Raw genomic sequence first — 23,804 nt, 5'->3', positions numbered from 1 at the left:
CCCCAGCCGAAACATTACTCCTGACCGCTAGTCAGCTCAGGCCGGGGATCCCTGGGGAGTTGGGGACCCCTCTCCAGGGCACCCCAGGCCTAGGCTGATAGCCCGAGGCTCTCCCCAGCACCCATAGGCGTTGGGTGCCCGGTTGATAGTGTAAAAGTGTATTGTAAAAAGATAAGTGGAAACATTGTCTTTAAAAGTAGAACTGCAGGTCCCGCCAAGACTCCCCCGCATGCTGGTACTTGGAGATCCACAAGTACCAGCATGCGGGGCATTAAGGGCCCACTGGTACCTGCAGTTCACCTGTAAAGAAATGCTTAAATAAAAACAATACACAAACAGCGTGACAGTATAGGTTTAATACATACATACACACTCACTCACACATACTCACCTACATTACCTGGACCGGTTCTCTTCTCCCTGTAGGCATCCTTGGTCTTTGGAAAATAAGCCTCCGCCTCTCTCAGCCAATGAACGGTACCCACCATTAAAGTCAATGGTGAGAACCGCAGAATAACCTTTAGTAACCCTGCGGCTCTCACCATTGACTTCAATGGTGGGAGCCGTTTATTGGCTGAGAGAAAGCAGGGGCTGACCTCTCTCAGCCAATGAACGCTCAGCCACGGCACTACAAATGGAAAAGCCGTATCTGAGCCCTTATATAACTTTACTAAATGATACCCCTTGATCAGTTAGTAAAGTAAGACTATAAAAATGGAGAAGCTGTCACTATGGAGCTGATACCAGAAAAAAGGGGTCTATTTACTAAGCTGTGTTAGGAGATAAAGTGAACGGTTATAAGGTACCAGCCAATCAGCTCCTAACTGCCATTTTTCAAACACAGCCTGTGACATGGCAGTTAGGAGCTGATTGGCTAGTACCTTATCACTGTTCACTTTATCTCCTAATAGACCCGATAGGTATTAGATATGGAAAATCTCACCAGTCCCACTGATGTATCATCACCTGGTCAGCATATTTCAGCTCCTACTATGTGTTTGTGCTGTCTCCATGTGATCAGATGAGACCACCTGTTATGATGGATGGTAAATGCTACAAGATCTATCAAAGAAATAAATACTTATGCTGATGCCTTTCTCTAGCTCTGCCAAGTATCTGAGCAGAACTGATTTCCTACTGCTGTTCTGGTCTCTGATGGTTTTGTGCTCCACAATGCCATGCGAATAGCATTCTGTATTGCATGTGCCGGACAGTAAAGTAAGTGCAAAGAGCTTATTGAGCACAATTGTCGATCTCTTTACTAATTGTGCTTAGATAATTTGGGGAACAAATGATCAGTCCCCCCAGAGAACCACTCCTGCAATAGGGAAATTAGGATCTATGACAAATGGGGAGATCAATCGCCACTGAGGGAGTTGGGGGGTGGAGTTTAATTCCCAAAGAGTATATATTGTTACTGTGGGGATTCTTTTGACATGCATCATTTTTGCCTTTGGGGGGAGGAGTGTGGAACTTCAATAAAGACTTATGGCCATTAAGGATTGGAGGCAATGCCTAAAGGGGATCTATTGCCACTTGATGAAGAGGGGAGTCATTTTACAATAGGGAACTATGGACACTAAGGGGTATATTTACTGAATTGCGGGTTTTTAGAAGTGAAGTTGTTGCCCATAGCAACCAATCAGATTCTACTTATCATTTATCTAGCACTTTCTAGAAGATCATAGCTAGAATCTGATTGGTTGCAATGAGCAACAAGTCCACTTCTAAAAACCAGAACGTGAGCGCTGAGTGCTTGCAATCGGGTCGATGTTGGCCCACTGCGCATGCGCATGATGGAGGCGGCTCCATCGTGCGCATGCGCGAGACCCGGATAGCGACGGGCAAACCGTCGCTCCGGCTCTCGTACCAAAGGGGGCATGCTGTCGATGTTGAGTGACAGCATGCCCCCTTTGGTGGGCAGGCCGGGGGCGTGGCTGCCCAGACAGAGGCCGCTCTAAAAATACAATAGGCAGGCACTGATTCAGAGCGAGCGCTCTGAAAGAGCGTCCGGCTCTGAATCAGGCCCTATATCCCTATGAGTGTGCTAGAAACCCCTGAGGCATATGTTTTTCATATTTGTTTATAAAGATGTTTTTGACTTAATTAAGTGAAAAAAAATCATCAATATTTGATGTTGTTTTTAAAAAAACAATTGTTAGTTAAGTGGTTAAAGATGCACACTCCCTCTTTACTTTTATCTATTATAACAATTCAGAGTGCATTATTTTCTGTATCAATTCCTAATTACAGAGCCATTAATTGACAACCTGGAAATAAAAAAGTATACGTAATGAACCATAATAAAAATGGGCCAGTGTATTTTAGGGCTAGGTACAAACTGGAACATCATATATTTCATAAGCATGGAGATCATTATTGACATGATGTCAGCAATTTGAGTTTGAACAGATGTAGTTTTATAGCTCTAGAATTACCTAAAGCTTAGAAATAAGACATGCATCAAAATCCCCCCCAAATAATCAATGTTAATAAAGATAACAGGATAAATGAATTTGTTCATTGTACTGTCTGTAATGTTGAGGTGAGGTAATGGAACAGATGCCATAATATTCAATAGCCATTATAACGTTTTTGTAATACTGTTATTTGTAAATAAAGCCATTTACTGCATGTGCGTGTAATCTTAATCTAGAGTCGTTATCTGAACATGTAGAAGCTTTACAGAAACACAGAAGCAGCTGTCCCCATAACAGAGATTAATTTAAGCAAGGTGCATCCGGCTTGTACTGCTTGTTAGCAGATGACATAGAAAGTATGTTCAAGTTCTAATTGTTATCCTGAGTTCACATCCAGAAGCAGTAGTGTGATCTAGAGACATGGCACTGTATGGACTGACTATCACCATAGGGATACTGATGAGTGGATTAAACTGCTGTTTGATTCCTGATGATTTTGTGGGAGCAAGGGCTCATGGTGACATTATTATTGGCGGCCTTTTTGCAGTACATGGTAAAATGATGGACTCTTCTAAGGGATATCCACAAAAACCAGCTATTCAGAACTGTGTAGGGTGAGTATTATTATATAACAATATGCTGATTAGTGTACTTTGGTTATATACTGTATCAGAAGAAAATTGGGATGTGTAGCGCTCAGACCTATTGCTAAGTGGTATTGTTTCAAATGATTGGTTAATGTGTAAAGAAGAATGGACACAACATGTTGCGAGATAATAGTTTACTGGTCTCAATAGACAGCAACAGTAAACAGAATATTGGTGCTTTTACAGAGAAATGTAGCAATCATAAATGTGGGTTGGTGGGTATGAACCAATAATGTATTGTACAGAATTACACAAGTGGGGCACTCTTGGACATGCAGGATGCAGCAAAACAAAACAAATGCAATACAAAACAAGTCAATGTGGCAATGTCCAGTAACAATGATGGTTTGGCATGTGTTTGCCGTAAAGTCGAAGGTGGTAATGGGTATTAGCAGTACCCGGGATAGTCTATTCTGGTGTTCAGAGAGTCCAATACGTGGTTAAGCAGAGTCTAATTTCCAACTAGTTTTGTGAACTTTTCAGAGCTAGGGGCGGCGTTCCGCTTACCTGTATAGTCGTCCTGGTTATGCGTGGTTGGTACCTGGATGCTTGTGGATGTGTAGCAGAGAGACGTGGGCACGGATGGCCTGGTGTGGTTAACCATGTGATGTTGATCTCGCACAATGGGGACCTTCAGGAGATGCTTTCTTCGGCAGTTCAAATGTAGACTCACCGTGGTGTATCCATCCTTCTTGTCTGTTACATCCGGGAACGTTGCTGGCACGGTGTGATGAGACATGAATCCCCAATCCTGGGGTTTTGCAGGTTGATTCCTGCTGGGTGTTGGTATAGTTGGTGCTCTGCAGTGATATCGGCTCAGACCGGTGGGTGGGGCGGCCCGGTGTGGGTGTTCGCGCTAGCTTGGTATGGAAGATGTGGATTTGAGTCACCAATATACTGTTTACTGTTGAGGTCTATTGAGACCACTAAACTATTATGTCACAATATTTTGTATCCCTTCTTCTTTACACATTAACCAATCATTTGAAACAATACCACTTAGTAATAGGTCTAAGCACTACACATCCCAATTTTCTAGTATACCCAGTGGGAATGGGTATAACCCACTCATGTTGGTAGCACTTACCTTAGTTTTACAAGCACACGCTCTGTGCGCAAGGATATCCATCCCAATCCTTATATATCAGAAGGCAACCATAACAGGACATGAGACATGTGTGTTAATCTATCCCAGACAGGGGCTTTGTAATTGAAGTGTTTAAAGCAGTATTCACATTTTCCCATACAGTAATACAGACCACAATATTGGGACATTGAAATATAGTGGACAGTAAATACAGGAAGCGTGATGGTCCTAGTTTTACATGAAACAAAAAAAAAGTAAATTCAAGATTGTAGGAATTGTAGCATTGCTGCATGTACAACAACAGCCTTATATTCAGTAAGTGATGCTTCTTTGGTTTTTAGGGGAGTGGTACAGATTTGCCCACATACATCTATCCTTCATGCTCTACAAGTCACACCACACATAATGGGGGAGCTTAGTTTGACTCGGTAGCTCAGAGCATCTTTTCGTGCTTATTTTTACATTCAAATGCATCTTATTCGCACAGCAGCTTGTGCTAATTAAAATGATATGCAGCATGCATATGTTCTGTGTGCGAGTGCAGGTGTATCTGCATGCTAAACACTACGTTACAGTGTTATAGCTGCTGACACTGTAAAGTAACATTTTGCATGCAAATACACCAATACTTGCTCAGAGAACATACAGTAGTCATGCTGCTTATCATTTTAATCAGCAGAATCTGCTTGTGCTATCTATTCACATCGAATAAGATGCATCTTAAGGTAAAACAACGCACAAAAAGACTCTGGGCCTGATTCAGACCCGCTCGCGAGCACTGAACGCTCGCAAGCGGGTCGATGTTGGGCCAGTGCGCATGCGCACGACTGACCCGGCTCCGTCGTGCGCATGCGCGAGACCCGAATAGCTACGGGCAAGCCGTCGCTATGGGTCTCGCTACAAAGGGGGCGTGCTGTGGATTGTGAGTGACAGCACGCCCCCTTTGGTGGGCGTGCCGGGGGCGTGGCCGGCCAGATGGAGGCGTTCCCATGGGAACGCCTACCATCTGGGGCAGGCCCCATTGACATCACAAGTGATGCCAGTGGGAGTGCTTTTGGCTCTGATAGAGCCAAAAGCACTCCAGGGCTTGCGGCAGATGAGACCCTACCACAAGGGTCTCGTCGCAAGCCCGATGGTCGCGATGGTCTTGACCATCGCGACCATCTTTTTGGCCGCTTGCTATAGCTGTGGGTGGTCACCCACAGCTATGCGAGCGGCCAGGAGGCCTCTCTAAAATTCAGAGGGACGGCCCTGATTCAGAGTGAGCGCTCTGTCACAGCGTCCGGCTCTGAATCAGGGCCTCTGGGCGCTACCGAGTCTCGCCACGGCATGGCGCGACTAGAAGGGCTGTTTAACGCGCAAAGAGGCTAGATGTATGTGGACATATGTATGTAATATTGGCATTCTGAATGTCAACATTCATTTTGTCAACACCATGTTGATATGAATAGAATGCCGACAATCAGAATGTCAAAAGTCACAATGTCGACACGGACAAATTGTCGACATGTTCACTATGTCCACATTATGAATGTCGACAATCAGGATGTTAACAATCATATTTCAGCTTACCCCTAGCCCTAAATGCCTCCTAACCATAATTGGAGCCTAACCTTAACCCTAAGACCAAATCTAATTTAATGTGTCGATATTTACAATGTCGACATTTTGCCAGTGTCAACATTTTGCATGTTGACATGTTCATTGAGAACATTCTGACCATTTCATTGTTATGATGTCCACATTATGAATGTCCACGTTGTGATAATAGTCAGGGTCGTTGAGAGCGCTGCGGGGCCCTGGTAAAGAGGGGGGCGTGGCCTAATCACGGGAGGCGTGGCCACGCCCCCTCGAATGAAAAAGTAAAAAAAGTATACATTTGCAGTGCCGCGTAGCGGCGCTGCACGATGGGGAGGGGGGCGCTGCGAGCCCCTCAGCCCGGCGCAAAGCCAGGGGGGGCATGATCAGTGTGATCGCTCCCCCCCTCAGGCATAGGAGATTGCTCGCGGCTGCTAAGCAGCAGCCACAGCAATCTCCCACTGCATCTCAGCACACGCTGTGTGCTGGGAGATAGTGAGGAGGGAGTGGGGGCGGCGCCAGACCCGGGCCCCCGCCGGGCCCCTCTGGAAGCCCGGGCCCGGGTAAATTGTACCCGCTCCCCCCCCCTCTCGGCGCCCCTGATAATAGTACATCCTGTTTTTAGGTTTTCATTAATTCTATATGCTTTTTATACAGTTTTCCATGACCATATGAAACCCAGAGTATTTTTTCCTCTTTTTTAATTACGAATGTTTACTATTTTATTTACATTTAATTCCTTAATTACTAGTAGGGAGGTAGATGGGTCCATATGAAACCCGAACAAAAAAGTGAAAAGGAGTTGTTTCTTTATGGCGCATTATTTTGTAATTAAAATATAACTTTTATTTTATTCCAATAAAATATAATGATTTGCAGCAAAGTATGTTGGTTTTTAATCTTTCGCTGCAAATCCTTATATTTTATTGGAATTAAATAAAAGTTCTATTTTAATTCCAAAATAGTGCGCCATAAAGTGACAACTCCTTTTCACTCTTTTGTTTTGAGTGTTTCTTAGCACCCCAGTTGGAATATAAGCTTTGATACAGTATTATCTTAAATACCTATTGAATTATATGGGGTTATTTTGTCTCGTACAATATGAAGACTATAAAGTCTGGTGCAGTAGTCACTGTCCTCTTTCATTTTTGAGTGAATGCATATGAAACCTGTTAAGCATCTACCTCAACACATACTGTACTTGCCGACCTTTTGGCGGCCACCTACGGGAGGAGGCAGCCAAGTCAACACTGCAGGGGGCGCGGCTCAGCAGAGGTAGGCGGGTCTGGAGGCAGCAGGGCTCAGTGGAGGTGGGCGGGTCTGGGGGCATGGTGACACAATCACATCATTGTAACTCCACCCCACGCTATGCAATGCCGAGATTACCCACCTTGTGAAGCGATGCAATTCAATGCTGGGTGGCCCAACCCTCCGGGAGTCTTGTCCACCTTTCTGGCCAGCCGGGAGCACCACCCAATTTTAGGATGCCTCACGGCTGTTCTGGAGGAGCAGGCAAGTATGCCTCAGCATTTTCACACTGTATAATTTGTAATTAGAGATGTGCGCGGGTCATTTTTGCTGGTTTTGGTTCTAATTTGTCAGCCGGTTTTGGTTTTGCCAAACTGCCATGATTGGCTTTGGTTTGGATTTTTTTCCAAAAATTGGCAGAAAAAAGCTAAAATCACATAATGTGGGCCTTTTTTTGTTTTTAGAGTATTACTAACCTCAATAACATTAATTTCCATTCATTTCCAGACAATTTTGACCACCTCAGAGCTCACAATATTGTTTTCATCCAGTGTGGGCTAAAAGGTTGTAGTGAGTTAGCTGACTGATTAAGCTAAGCAACAGCAGTGTGTGGCACAATCATGTGGCAGTTCATCTTTCACTGCTCACACTGGGCTTATATATGCACGCAAACAAATTGCATTAGGGTAAAGCGCACCAAACAGTACAAACAATAAAGCTTTATATATATATATATATTTATTTTATTTTTTTTGAGGTCGCAGCTCAATTCAAGCTGCATGGAGACACAGGGCTTACATTGGAGACACAGGGCTTACATATGCACATGAACAAAGCACACTAGGGTAAAGCACACCAAACAGTAGAAACAATAGAAATGAACTATATACTGTATATATATTTTTTTATTTTGATTTTTTGAGGTCGCAGCTCAATTCAAACTGCGTGGAGTCACAGGGCTTATATATGCATGTGAACATCTTTACTGATGGACACAGCGCAGCCAATTTACAGCATAGTGAAACGCAGCATCAAGAGCATGCCCCCCTATACACATTGACTAAGAGCAGCACAGCCACTTGTAAGTCTGGACACAGCACAGTCCAAATAGCAGAGTACAGCGCAGCATACAGCATCGTGCCCTCCTATACACATTGAATAAGAGCAGCACAGCCACTTGTGAGTCTGGACACAGCACAGCCTATATACAGCAGAGTACAGCGCACCATAGAGCAGCATGCACCCCCATATACATTGACTAAGACCAGCACAGACACTTGTTACTGAATCTGGACACAGCACAGCCTATACAACAGAGTACAGTGCAGCATACAGCAGCATGCCTGACAGGGAAATGGCACCGAGTCCCATCCGTGGTGCATTATATAGAATCCAAAATCCTCGAGAAACTGACACTGCGAGGATGACATTTTGACTCAAAGTGGAATCCGAGTCAGTAGGGAAGACCTGAGCCACCGCTCGGATTGATTTGGATGTCTGAAGTTTGAGCGAGTTCGGATTGCATACAATCCGAACCGCTCATCTTTATTTGTCATACTGCTTTAGTTCTAACTACAGTAACATTCAAGTCAGTATCAGATTAGTAATTTGAGCCATCTATCTTAACTTAGGTGCTTTAGAGATTTTAAAATGTTCTCTGCTTTGCAAGTGTATGACCTTATGCACGTGCAGTAACCTATAACAGTATTCTTAACAAACACATGTGATGCTTTCACATTTGGAACACAAAATTCATATTTTACACTCTTAGGGGTAAAGTGCTGGTTTTTAGATTAGGAGCTGTTGCCCATAGCAACCAATTAGATTCTAATTATCATTTATCTAGCACCTTCTAGAAGATAATAGCTAGAATCTGATTGGTTGCTATGGGCAACAACTCCACTTTTAAAAACCCATACTTAAGTAAAAATACCCCTTATACTGAACTTAATCAAATTGATCCTGGTATTGGAAAATGGCACACAGTAATTACTGGCAGTCTAAATCCAGGAAAGAACAGTAGAGCTCCTGCTTTTCACAAGCACAAGTTGTAGATGCATAAAGATGTATTACATTAGGATGATGTAGCTCTTTAGCTCTATATAGAGGGGAGTTAAGGACTTAACAAAAAGAAGACAAGATGGTAACATAAGGAAGCACATTTTTACAGACAGGTTGATCCAAGGAAGTGCCCCAGCAGTTTGGCAAAAACCCAGGCAGAAAAATAAACAAAAAATGTATGGTGCAAAAACCAAAAACAAAAAAGTGAAGTATACATAATAATAAGCACATCATCAGAGTATTTCCTCCAGTGCTAGTCAATACTAGATTTCCCTGAAAATGTTACTGTAGCGTAGAATCTTTTTTAAAAAAAAAGGTGGTCACTAAGTAATATAGTAGGTACAATAATTTTCTCTTATGTTCTCTAGGAGATTGAACTGCATCTTATTCAGGGATAGCTGTAGGGGAACAAACATGTCAATTGGATGTCCATATCCATAAATTTGGTATATTATGTAAACATTTATAATGTAGACATGGTCATTATGTCGACATTGAATATGATGAAATTATCATAATGTCAATATTTACCATGTTGACCCTGACCTAATGTCAACATGGTCAGAAGGTAAATTTAACCCTAAGCTCCACATGTATCTAAAGTTATAACAGATGTGACGGAACTATGTATTATGCACAGGTACTTATACTAAAAGCGGGAGTGGTTTAGTTAATACGAGAAGCCGCGCACAGCAGTGTTAGTGCAGTGACTGGTAACACGGCTCCTAATATCGGAAGCACCGCTCAATGTTATATGTAGAAGCTAACAACATTAATAAAAGAGAGAGCGGTGCATGAGATGACAATACAGACTGTCATCTAATGAACAAGTTGGATTCAGTATGATTTAGTTCACAGTAAAAGTGCAACCTATGATGTAGCAGAACATATTGTATTATATATTGATCAAAATATTTCTTTACAGCAATTTTCTACATAGCTACAGACAGAGGGCCTGATTCAGAGCCGCTCGTAAGCGGCCGCTCGTTCGCTCCGAGCGATGTTCGCACAACTGAGCATGCGTATGGGTTGTAATACGCATGCATGAACCAGTCATTGCGGTCGGAAATTGTGTGCTCACAAAATAGCGAATGACTGCTAATTTGAGTGACAGAATGAGGCGTTTGTGGGTGGTAACAGGGGAAGGTGCTTGAAAACAGGGAGTGGAGATCCGAACGCAGGCGTGCCAAACGGTCAAAACAGGCGTTTTAAGGGTGTGCATAATTAACAAAGCAGCGTCATCGACCACGTCACTTGGTTGTCTTTTAGCCTGAACTGCTCGCATGATTGCGGTAGGAAAATCCTACCACAAGCACTGCGAGCAGTTCATACGCCTTTCGATGTACTCGATTAATCTAATAAATAGCAGAGATGACGTAGGATGCGAGCGGCCAGGGGGCGTTTTTTAAAAAATAGCGAACGCATGTTTCGTTCGCTGGTTCAGACATAGAGGCGTCAACAGACCGCAAAGAGCGATCGCTCTATTTAAATATCCGGCCCCTTTTTCTGAACGAGCGAGCGCAAATAGTGTCCGGCTCTGAATCAGGCCCAGAGTCACAGATGCACTGAACATAACACAAATATTATCTATCATACGAATATAAAATCACTGAATCATTAAACAACTGACTTAAATATATTTTCAAGCTTGAATAATTAGTAGTAATAACAAGGCACCATATATCCCACCACCAAATATTTACTCTGGAGAATATATGTTGATGTTTGTTTGGTTTACAATGTATCAGGTTGAGGAATTGATACAAATTCATTCAAAGCCACTATAAATTTGGCATTAAAGTTGCAACAGAATTGAACAACACTGATTTACAGTGTTAAGAATAGGTGGCCACCTGGGACTAATTTAGATTCAGTGTATATATATTTTAATTATGGTAGAGTAACAGCTAGGTAGATATATGTGTAACTAAACCAACATCATCCATAATTTTGGGAGCATTATTGTACTGATACATGTGAAGAGTATATAAAAATATATGCAATAGATCAGCGGTAAATGAAACTTTCTTTTTAATACACTTTTCATATCTTTTTCACACAGCTATTTTAATGTTTCAACAAATATTTCACCCTATTGTTCTGAAAATATATTTTAAGGAATACCAATAAAGATTTCTTCATTTTTAAACTCAAAGCAACATAGCCAAATAATAGATGTGACTAGGGATTCTCACTGTGCACCACATATAACACCCCACTTTTTTTCTTTTGTGTTGATGCGATATTTACCATGTTGACACCGACCAAATGTCAACATGGCCAGTAGGTAACTTTAACCCTAATCCTTAAACCTAATCCTAACCCTAATGTCAACATATTGACATACGTACCGACATTTCATATGTTGACATTCTGTCCATGTATCTGAATCTGTACACAAGTGCATCGTTGCATTTTGTGTACAGATTCAGATATTCAGTCGCCCACAGATATACAAGTGTCACATATCAAATAAATCAGTGAAGTCTCCTAGATACATCACTGTGCGACTAAGATGCATTTCTGGCAAAAAAAATAATTCTTGTGTTTAACCAACCCCCCATCACTACTTCAAGCATCACTAACATATCTCCCTCAATTACTCTCTGCACCACTAACAACCCCCATTCACTACTCCCTGCACCCTAATCCTACCCCCTAGGGGTGCCTAACCCTAATCCCCCCCCTAATCTAATGCTAACCCTGCTATGCTACCTGATCCTAACCCTCCCCATTCCCGCGGCTAACACTAAGGGCACCCCGGGCTTACCTCATTCAGGCTGACGTCCTCCTGGATTCCTGCATCGGTATATCAATGCTTATCTTAAGTCCCTTGTCGGGCTTCCCCCGTCGGGATTTAGACTGGCGGCATCGTGGCCACCAGGTCTCATAACTACATGGACCGGCGGCATCGTGGCCACCAGGTCTCATAACTACATGGACCGGCGGCATCGTGGCCACCAGGTCTCATAACTACATGGACCGGCGGCATCGTGGCCACCAGGTCTCATAACTACATGGACCGGCGGCATCGTGCCACCAGGTCTCATAACTACATGCCTCATCACAAACTATTTCACAAAACCCATCCTCTTCTCTATCATTCCTTTAGCATTTGCCGTACCTGCGTTTCACTTACAATATACCTTCTAATTCTGTTAACTTTTATGTGTACAGTTAGTTCTCGGTTCTTTCAAAATCACTTGCTCATGCCATTTTCAAACACTTACTTAAACATCCATCTTAATCCCAAAGCTATATTTTAGAAATTGTTACTTTTTTAAATTTTATTAGGGTTTTTTTTATAGCCACATTTAATAATGTCAAGTACATCTGAAGTGTTATGAAGTATTTAAAAGAGCTGGGTAGCTAATCTTAAATTCTTATGTAAAATCTGTTTTTAATATAATAGCTACATAATATGTGGATTCAACATTTATTAGAATGCAAATTATAACAAAGGTGACCACCACAATGACAATGTTTAATGTATGGGCTTTAACTGCCAGACAGATATATAATCCCATTGTGTGCCAACCTTTTATCTTCATTAAACTACCCTTCTACACCAGGGCAGAGAAAATCAACCAACTTTTATTATAGAATATATTTTATAAACTTCTGGCACTCTACCAAAATAATATAATAGCTGTTACTTCAGCAAGAGTTGTTTTGACTTAATATTTGCACTATGGGCATGATTCAGAGTAGTACGCAAACCCGATGGTTTGTGTACTACTCCGATGTTAGAAGATCGAGATCTTTCGTGGTTCCCCAAAGCCGCAGCCTGATTGACAGGCTGCTTTTGTTTGGAGATGGGGAATGGGCTGGGCTGGCCTCCAGTCCGGAAAACAAGTTGTGTCACCCCTATTTTCTGGGAGTGTCGATGCAGATTTCCTGGCCTAGGCTACGGAGCTGCAACGGGCGATCTGACTAACCTCACGGTTACTCAGATGGTCGATAGTCTTGTAGAAGATTCAATACTGCACTTTAGGATACAGCACTCAGATATGCAAAGCTGTCAGGAGGCGTCTATTTACACCAGACTCCTCCTGTCGCTTCCCTGCAGCTGTGCAATGTTGTACAACTCTGAATCAGGCCCAATATTGCTCTACAATTGTCTTTGAGCGCTTGTAGAATCATGAAAACATTCTCAAAAGTTGTTAAAATTTAATTTGATTCTCAACATGATTTGCAATTTAGAAACACATAGGAAAGATTTATGATTATATAGAGGCTTACGTAATAGGGTTCAAGCTTGTGGCACTGCGGGAATACATGCGAGTGTTCCCTAATTTGTAAAGCAACAATCACTTTAAAGGCAAAACCTTGGTTTTGCCTTTAAAATGATGCCCCTACTCCTCTTAATTTGATGCATTAGTTATAAATCCTTAGTCTTCTTCTCACTTAACACCATAGTGCACAAAGTATGTCTATATTTGTTAAAAACCACTCATCACCACCACTGATACCAGATAGATTGATAGATGATCAGGCTATGGTTAGCCATATTTATGATAAACTACAAAATAAAGCTTTTCCGTGTTAATGTCTATTCTGTACATCCATATAGACACTACAAAACTAGATATCTTACAACATCTTCTATTAGTATCTCGATAAAACTTTTACATCCCTATCCCCTATGGAGATTAGAGAATAATATATATTTATATATACTGGTACTTACATAAAACTTAATGTAATTATTAGGCGCTTCATGCCTGTATATAACACCTAGGATTATGAAACATATGACCCAAATTATCCTTTAACAGACCAATAAAGTGGGTAATTTGTATAGCATCAAACCCAATATTTAATGTGTACATTTTACAGACAAGCTGGGTTACATCACAGCACTCATTCCAGTGCCTACTGAGATGAACCATACAACTGGCAATTTGCCACTATCATGCAATATACAGCGGGATGGTCTGTTACCTCTATTACCTCTGGCCATATGTATGACCTGTAAAAGCTAGAAACGAGACAGTAATGAATCACCATTTAATGCCCCCCTAGGATACAAATGGAGGAATCCATATGAGACTGTTTATACCGTCAGGTTGTGTAACAACCAAATTACAATGCTACCTCATAAGCACTGTTAGGTTCGATACCCCCCCCAGACACAGACAAAAAAAAACCCTCCCTTCTCCTCCCCTATAATGAAAGGCTCTCCGTCCTGCATTTTATTTCAGAGTGATGAAGCCATGGATTGGCATGTACACCTGTCAATCATCTTAGCACTAACAACTGTATTCTTTTGCCTCCGTACAACCTGATGGGGGTGGGCTATTGCAGGATTGGTAGTCCTGAATGAATTCATAGATCTCATATGGGATTGGTGAAAGGGCGCAGCGGTGCCAACCAATCAACACAGCTAAATTATTATACACTCCCTACCACCAAAATTTTGGATGGAGGAGTACTATAAATCCCAGATGTCTTCACTAGCTTAATGGGCAGTGACCAAGCCTCACGAATTCAAATGCATATCTAGCAGGTGAACCCAGTTTCTCTCTTGATATCTTAAGTTTGTGTGGACATACATTATCTTGATTTTTTTGGAGGTCATACTATTTGCAGTGAGCTATCCACATTTCTAGATTAATGAATGGATTGAGTATGTCTATAACAATCAGTTTAAAATTATCTTAGATCCTATTTACACCATTGCCTGTACCATTAAGTGTTAATTAAATAGCATGCTCTCGTGACTATTACAGAGTGCCAGTTCTAGTCTTTACTGGCATGGGATCATAGGTTGTAATAGAGACAGCACAGAGCTCTAAACAGTGATTAGCACTTATAACTCTCCATTTTTCATTATTTACTGCATGCTCAGTGGAACCCTCTGCGCTGGGTTTCCCAATCAGGGGCGAATCATGAGCCTCTCCCAACAGCAGATCCCCATTTCAGTCAATAGGTAGTGATAATCATTTATGGTCACCCTTTTATGGAATTTACATTTAGTCAATCATTTTAACCAGTAAGGTTTGAGCAGGAACAGTTCTAATACTCTGTGTTCTTGCTTCTTGCTCATCTTGCTCGCACAATATTGCATACCTAACAACCACAGTCTTTTCTCATTTTCTTCAATTTGACTTCTCAGCTCATAGTGGTGGTGGCAGCATCTCCATCCCCTTGTCATCTTCCCCTGGGTGTAAGGAGTTGGTGATAATATTAATAGCTTATTATCTACAGCTACCTTGTATAGAATTTGTGTCAACAGGTTATAATATCTTGCATCAAAACTTTTCAGTCCATCAACAGCAGTATCCATTTGATTAGGCTGGACACTGCCCTGTTTCTGAGTTGAATCTGTCTATGTCTTTTGTGTCTTTACTTGTGGGGCTGCAATTTTGTTGTACAGAATTATCAGCCCATGGCAGCTAAAACAGGCATGGTTTATTGCACGATATGAGATGAAATGACATCACATGCTTCCATTTTAAATGAACACTTAACTGCTACACAAATCACATCTGCAAATTCCAAAATCTTCTAAGGAGGATCCAGGGTTACATACAACAAAGTAAAGGGGAAGGTTCCCTTGGGACATGATGATAGCCAGAAGTCACCATTCAGTATGGGGGAATTTTCTATCAAATTCAAAGGCAGATAAGGTGCTCATTTTATTAGAATTTTTTGGATCAGCCTTATTGGGCAGTAGTCTGCAGGTCAACTACTTTACTGAGACATGGAAAGCTTGACTATGCTTTTCACCAGACAATACTCATTGGACACCCTCAAACAGACAAGATAAAACCAGAAGTTTGTTTCTAATCCTCAGTCCAACCTCTTGTTAATAAGGTTATATATATATATATACATTTAAATCCAGCAATGTCAAACTGTGGAGATTCCTTCAGACTCTGCTGAAGGCGCAAAGTCAAATTTACTAATTCCATGCATTAACCAAAATAACTTGTCCATTACTACACTATTTCCTCACAATTATTGACACAACATACATGTTTTTTCCTTCTTAAAGTATGTACAAATTAAAACATCTTAGCTTACCTCACCTCATGGCCATCCAGACTTTGATAAAGGAAAACACATGGTTATCCTTTCTTCTTATCAGTTTGAAGTGAGATCCAAATCACAACACCAATTTATATGGAATTATAAAAATATATATGCCCACAAAGTTTGAAGTGCAAAAGAAAGACATTTTATTAGAAGATATTCAATTAAAACATGTGTATCATAGCAACTGTCACCCAGAAATGCTAATTTGAAAGGATGACATCACACAGCATGAGGACAGTTTGTGAGTAGGTATAACTGCTCCCCCCCCCCACAATATTGTTTATACACTAATTCTTATACTTTATCAGTTACTTTGCAAATTACCTGAACCAATAAATCATACCACAGTATATAAGATACACATTAGGATACTGTACATAATACAGGGAATATGGCAAAAAGCTCAAGGCATGAGCTTTGAAATTGCCTCAAAGTAGGAGTATTCTGACTCTATCAACAGGCAAACCTTGTGCTCATAACAGCTTAGTACTTTCTGTATACATATGCTGAAGTCTCTACGACAAAGAACACCTGGTATATAGGTTATATGTATCTGAGATCACAGTTTCTAATAAATTGCTATAATACAAATGCTTCTGACTGAAGTGAGCCATTTTGTCAAAACTATGTGACAGAGTCATATGGGGAGAAGGCGTACTCACTGGCCATACTTCCTCTAACTGGATTAGACAAAGAGGTTGAGGTGTTTGTCCTTCAAATTGGTGGACTTGGATTTGAAATCTCTTCCATGAGATTTGCCGAAGCCACAGAAGATTTGGGTCAGGCCCCCAGCTCTGTCTGCTAAACCTGCCCGGAGAAAGGGCTTCTTCCTGAGTTCAAGAATTTTTTGCTTGAGGTCAGCAAAGAACTTTCTAGTTAAAATACTGGAATGGCCATTGGAAAATCAATGACTTTGGGAGCAAGACCTGAGAGTCTGGCCCTAGTAAGCCAACAAGCGATACATAAATTAGTAATTAAGGACTGCCCTGTAAGGAGGGTTGCTCTACTGACTTGCTTGAGCAAATCAAAAAAACTTTTTACATGTTGTCATTATGGGGTATTTGGGTGTAGAATTTTGAGGACAAAAATGAATTTATTCCATTTTGGAATAAGGCTGTAACATAACAAAATGTGGAGAAAGTGAAGCGCTGTGAATACTTTCCGGATGCACTGTAGAGGGGGTCAGACACAGTGAGAAAATCCTTATGGATACCTCAGCTGTAGGGGAAAAAGTATCACTTTTCCAAAAGGTTTTGGAGGCCTGATGAATGCCTCCGAAAGATTTTTTAAACTTGCAGCGAGTTTAAAACACAATTATCATTAGTGATAATTATGTAATGATTTATAGGCCCCTTAAACAACAAATTCCATCCAAGTGGTTTTTTTCTCTAAGAAATGCTTGCATGCAGAAAGAAATGACACTGTGGCGGACAAGGAATTGTTGTTTATACAACTATCATTGGAAGAATGGAGACATCTTCTAGTAGGAGCCCGATTCCCCATGACCATCTACACCGATCACAAGAATTATTATATCTGCAAATGCATGAACCCTACACAAGCTTACTATTCATCGTTCTTCTCTCTCTTTGATTTGCGTATCTTGTTCTGACCAGGGCATAAGAAGAACCGCAAAGTGGATGCTCTTTTCCAGTCCTTGACTGAGTCAGATGATTTCTGTCAACTGAAAAATTACCCATCATTATTCCATAGTATCTAGTTGCTACCATCAGAATGGGATACACCTCTGCCTGGAAAAACTTTTATTATGGCTAAATTTCATTGGGCTCAAAGGCGCAATTTTACTAATGGTCAGTTTTGACTTTTTGAGCGATTTTCAATTGGTTTACAGAACATCTGACCACCATCAATTTCTTACATAGATAAGAATACGATCCACACTATACTAATAGTCGTTTGAAAAATTACCATAAACCGATGGGAAATTGTCAAGATATCCACACTGCACAGATCACTATTATATGTGCAGGGTTTTCTACTGTAAGAAGTAAATAAAGGGATAGGTTTGAAAAAAATGTCTGTCCCCAATCAATAACCAGTCCTGGACCTCTCAGCCTGTGCTGGTATAGGAAAATAGGGGACGGAAACAGTGTAGGGTTCCCCCTATTTTCCTATAACCAGCATCAGGCTGAATCAGCAAGGGGGCTAATGCATAGTTGCTGACTTTTTGGCTGCTCCTTTTGGGAGGGAGCAGCCAAATCGGCAGGGCAGGGGGGCATGGCCGCCAAAAGAGGGCGTGGCTGGGCGGATGCCTGACGTTTGTAGGCGTGACGGGGGGGTCATGCGATCGCATAATTTTGGCTCCGCCCCACTACACAATGTTGATAATACAGGCATTGTGAAGCAGGGGCGGGGCCAAAATGATGCGATTCAGCGTGAATTGCGTCACTGCTCCCCCCGCTGCAGAGGTTTAACAGTTAATTGCGGGGGGATCGGCGGCCGCCGGAAGGCTTGCCTGTCTTTCCGGGCGGCTGGGAGCTTCACCCGATTATCGGGAGACTCCCAGCCGAATCGGGAGGGTAGGCAACCCTGGGCAAGCCAGAGCAGGGAGACAGACAGCGTGGGGTCACCCTCCCATAATATTAACCAGCCCCAAACTGGTCAGCCCAGGGAGGCAACAGATGCGGTGGTGGCTGGGATAATGGTAAAATAATAGATAATGATGTTCTTTACAGTCAGACTACAAGTACAAGTAAGCCTGCCCTGGCATGCTGGCGCTTGTGGATCAACAAGTGCGAGCAAGTCCAGACATTAAGAGCCTGCTGGCACCTGTAGTCTGCCTGGAAACAAAATATTAAAAGGAACCACAGTACTCTTAGAGAGGACAGCCAGGATGTCGGGATGTATGATTTTAATTTATATCAGAAGGGAATATTATTAGCAACAAAATATATTGTTTTAAAAATAATTTGTACATTACTGGAAAATCCAAATAAAATGAAATATTATTATTTCAAAAGACTACAAAAAGAAAACCCTCAGATGTTTGTAATCATCACATAGAAGAGAAAAAAAAGCCTTATATAAAAATTCCATTGTATTTAATTTAAATAATTTAATATTTATATTGGTTGTATTTGACAGATTTGAGATGCAGGGATTCCTGCAAATACTGGCCATGACCCATGCGATCGACATGATAAACAATTCCTCCCTCATACCTGGAATTAAACTTGGATACGAAATCTATGACACTTGTTCTGACACCACATTGGCCATATCAGCAGCACTACGATTTCTTTCTACACACAATGTTACTGAGGATATCCTGGCATTCCAGTGCAACTATTCAGACTATACACCCAAGGTTAAGGCCGTCATCGGAGATAGTTACTCTGAAGTGTCTATTGCTGTGGCAAGGTTGTTAAACACACAGCTAATTCCACAGGTAAGTGATCAAGAAAAATTCTTATAAAATGTTACAACAGGTTTATTTTATTGTATTATTTACAGTACAATTGTACTGTTGTTATCTATGGCAGCTGAAATCAATGTTATTCAGAAATGTAATAATATTTTACCAGCTGTTGTCTGCGGCTTTGCCCACGAAGATTTCGCTTCTGCCAACATTTTTTTTTATTTGAGGTGTTGTAGTCGTATTGATTTGCATAGGGGCCCTGTCGTGGGAGTGGCCCACGTGACCAGCAGCGTTTTTACCCACCACTCACACCAATGTCACTGTGTGCCCTGTACACAGACTACTATGTAGCCTACCCTATTCAAGTGAACGCGGGCCCCAAAGCTCCTCTCCCTGCTGTGCGAATGGAGCTACAACTATCTCTTGCATTGATGATGTAAAAAAATGTAGTTTTTGTTTTTGCTCAGCTTTAGATTGACGAATTGAGATGAAACAAAGTGCAGGTTATTTCTAGGAGTTTCCACTACACAATGATGCAGTTTTCATTAAAATCGGTCCAGTAGTTTTTGCGCCAAATTGGAATAAACCGACAGACACAATTTTCTTATTATAAATTTATTAGTACAGATTATTATACTTTTTATTACAAACTTATAATGTGCCACAAAGTATACGTAGCACAGTACAGGTTAACAAAGAAACATTTCACAACATGAGTACCAGAGCATAAGTACAATGCACAATGGCTGATTATAGCTTATACATATAGCATAAGTACTAACTTGTCAGGCACCATGAGACCTACTGGGTTAGATGCTGCTGTGTTCTGAAGACTTAGACCTGATGCTTCAGTTTGAAAGTGTCCATTGTCTGCTGCAGCTCCTGCCTTGCCCTGTTTCTTATACCTGTAATCAGGAGCGTATCTATAATGGGTGCAGGGTGTGTGGTGCACACGGGCCCCACACCGTACACCCTGCACCCATATTATTTAAAACATACCTCTCCGAGGTCCTGCGCCGGGTGTCAGCGCTGTACAAAAATCCTGAAAAATGTCAGCCGGGGCCATTTTTCCAGCATTTTGCACTTGCGCAGTAAACTCCGGGCAGACTCTAGTGCCCAGAGTCTACTAATGCTCCGGTGGCTGCCCAGCCGCATCAGTTGGCTGCCGGGAAGAGAGGAGGGGGCCCCGGACGGGGAAGGCACATGGGCCCCCTCCTCTCTAAAGACGCCCTTGCCTGTAATCAAGTGTTTGCTGGCATCACAAAAGGCAGCAGAGTGGAACACAAGAGCCTGTTTAAATGCCATTCTGGTTACAGAAAATTGCCAGAGTATTAGGCTTCACTTCTAGGGGTATATTTACTAAAGTGCAGGTTTTTAGAAGTGGAAATGTTACCCATAATAACCAATCAGGTTCTACTTAACATTTGTCTAGCACCTTCTAGAAGATGATAGCTAGAATCTAAAAACCTGCACTTTAGTAAATATACCCCCTAGTCTCCAGCTTTCCAGTGCATTTGCCATTGATATCCAGTTCTTGACTTGCTTATTGCTTTATCCTTTGGCTCAGTTCCTGTATTCCTGTGTATGACCTTAGTTTGTGGCTCACTATTAAAACTTGATGACAAGAATAAGAGGAAGTTACTAGGGAGCCAGTGAAGCAGGTTACAGAGGTCAGAAGCAAACGCCAAACAGCAGCAGAGAAATATGATGAAAGCAGAAACATTAAGGAATTGAAGTGGGGAGAGGCAAGAAAGAGGTACTGTAGGTTACAATAGTCTACTTCTGAAATCATCTGAGTGTGAATGAGTGTTTTTTGGTGGTATTGAGGGTAACAGAGGGCTAAATTCTGGAAATGTTCTGGATGCTGAAGTAGCAAGATTGAGAGATGGCCTGGATGTGGGAAATTAATGAGAGTAATTTGGGGAGGCAGTTGACTTAGAAGATCTAAGAGAGTGTGATTTTACCAACAGAAAGAGAGAGGAGGGGCCCTGAAAGGGAGGAAAATAATGTGTTAAGTCTTGGCCATGTTAAGTTTCAGTTGCACTGTGAAATCAAAGAGGAGATGCCAGACAGGCATTTGGAAATACAAAAGAGGATGGAAGGAGAGAGGTCAGGGGAACAGAGGTTGATTTCAGTGTCATCAGTGTACAGGACCAGCCAAACCATTACACATAATATGCTGATGTGTAGGGCGCCATGCTCCCTGCACACTCACAGCCGCCCAGCCAGCAATATACGCCATGCTCCCTGTACAGAAAGTTTTTCACATCCACCCTCCTCTACTGATCACTGAGGAGTGAGGTGATCAGATGGGGAGAGGTAAGAGGTAGGGAAAGGGCGATCAGGGGATTTGTTGCTCACCAGCTGTACTTGGGTCGACCCCCATATAGATGATATTGGAGGATGAAGGAGATTTTGAGATTGCCAAAGGAGAAGGTTAAGAGAGAGGAGACCAAGAATGAACCAATGGGATATGTGTACTGGTAGAGGAAGCAAAAAGTGGTGGTCAAAGGTATAGTGTTGTATGTTCATCCCAGATGCCCAGAGGCTAGTTATAGTTACAGCCGCTGACACTGTAAAGTTGCAATTCGCATGCAGGAAGGCTATAGATTATGAAGGTGGCAGCTGATGGTCTGACATAGAGCGCTCCACTAGTGTATGGTGGCTTCTTAGGTGCCGGAAAGAGGTACCATGTATTGGGCAGTCATGACGGTACACTCTGAGTACATAATTACATCCCTACGTGGGGTGAATATATTGTGGCAATGGAGGAGGTGCCCCCTTCAGAGCTGGAGCCCGGCAGCAGGCGCCTCCATTGTCTCCCATAGTTCTGCCCCTGCAAAGGTAGATTAAGAAAAGGAGCAGTACTGTATGTCTGAAAGCCTAGGGCTCTTCCTTGCACTCCTGGTGGCGAAGGAGCCAGAGGTAATGGGTTAAATATAGCACTAATATTGTTCTTCACAGTGGGTTTACAGGTCCCAGCAAGCCTGCCCTGCAGCACTTGTAGAACCACAAGTGCCAGCAGGCCACTGGCACCTGTACCCCCACTGTAAAAAAAAGTATTAAAAAAAGACATGTCACACACAATGCATGTTTTAACACTTTATTACACATTCGCACACTTAAACTACATACCATACTTACCTACTCCCTGGCTCTGGTCGGTCCTCTTGTCCATGTAGAATCCGGTCTTCTCAAAATAACAAACTGATTGGCCCGAATCCCACAAAAAAGCAAAACTGTTTGTAAAGTATAACACTACCTGACTGACAGGTCCTTCTTGTGGTTTCCTGCACTATAGCCATGACTGGCTAAGAGTCCGGCTGGTCAGGAGGTGGAGCAGGCCTCAGAGATAGAGGAGGAGAGGGATGCAGGGAAAACTAAATCAGAACAGATTTTCTACTTTTGATGTGAATTTCTTGATCCCATATTATGAGCTACTCTTTGGGAGGCAGGCTGCAAGTACCTCATCCAGGCAGAAGAAGCAGCTGTGGGTAGCAGCAGTGAGGCAGTCAAAGCTTTAGGGCAATTTAAGAGGATTAAGGGCCTGATTCAGTTTAGGATGAAACTGCAAAGCTGCACACAAGCAGCTTTGCAATTCCATCCTTGCAATTATGGTAATGCAGCAGGAGGCATCACATCGCCTGCATGCATTACTTATACAAGCTGTGTTGTACAACGTAGCATCAGATAATCTGTGAGATGAGAGAAAGAGGCTAGGAAATCTCCATCAGCAGACAGAGTTTATGGCCTCTTCCCTCTCCCCTAACGGCGGCAACATTCCTTTTTTTCGGGAAACGAAGGCCGTCGCCACCCCCTCCCCGTCCACAAATGGCAGCAGACTGTCAATCACTGACAGCCTGCTGCCAGTCTGCGTGCAGACACGCATGACCCGTACTGCACATGCGCAGTATGGGTCAGGTGCCTGTGCAGATTACCGACCATCAGGAATCTGCGTTCAGCAGTGCATGCTGAAACAGGCCCTAATTCACAATGTGGTAAGCGCTTCTCGCACATTAAGAGAAGACTAAGACGACTGAGGAGTGCAAGGTTGCAAAGCGCACTGAAATGCTGAAATAGATTATCTGGAATATGATGAGAGAGTGCAAAGGATCATCCCAGCTGAAATTGTGATGTCCCCCCATGTCTGCCACAGCCTGGTGAGTGTTTTGTGTTATTTTAACATACACCACTATAAACATGTGTTACACCGACATGACAAAATCTAATAATCAGCTCACTTACTACATTTGTATTGATAAGTATTCACAATCAATATAGGCACACAGAATGTTTATGAAAAGTATTTTTTATATCCTGTTTACAGCTCAACCTAGAAAAAG

General features: G+C 42.2%; 1 protein-coding gene across 1 annotated transcript in view; it reads left to right on the top strand.

Annotated features, from left to right (window-relative positions):
- The first annotated feature begins 2,839 nt into the window (after positions 1–2,839).
- Positions 2,840–23,804, top strand: part of LOC148514741 (G protein-coupled receptor family C group 6 member A-like) — a 53,326-nt gene continuing 32,361 nt past the window's right edge. The window contains exons 1-2 of the mRNA XM_088480996.1: positions 2,840–3,034; positions 19,188–19,491. Of these exons, the coding sequence (XP_088337122.1) occupies positions 2,841–3,034; positions 19,188–19,491 (498 nt within the window). The 5' untranslated portion in view covers position 2,840. The remainder of the gene's footprint in view (positions 3,035–19,187; positions 19,492–23,804) is intronic.

The sequence above is a fragment of the Taudactylus pleione genome, unplaced genomic scaffold (assembly GCF_031769625.1).
Source record: "Taudactylus pleione unplaced genomic scaffold, aTauple2 ptg000259l, whole genome shotgun sequence".
In the NCBI taxonomy this organism is placed as follows: Eukaryota; Metazoa; Chordata; class Amphibia; order Anura; family Myobatrachidae; genus Taudactylus; species Taudactylus pleione.
This window is presented reverse-complemented; position numbering and strand designations above follow the sequence as displayed.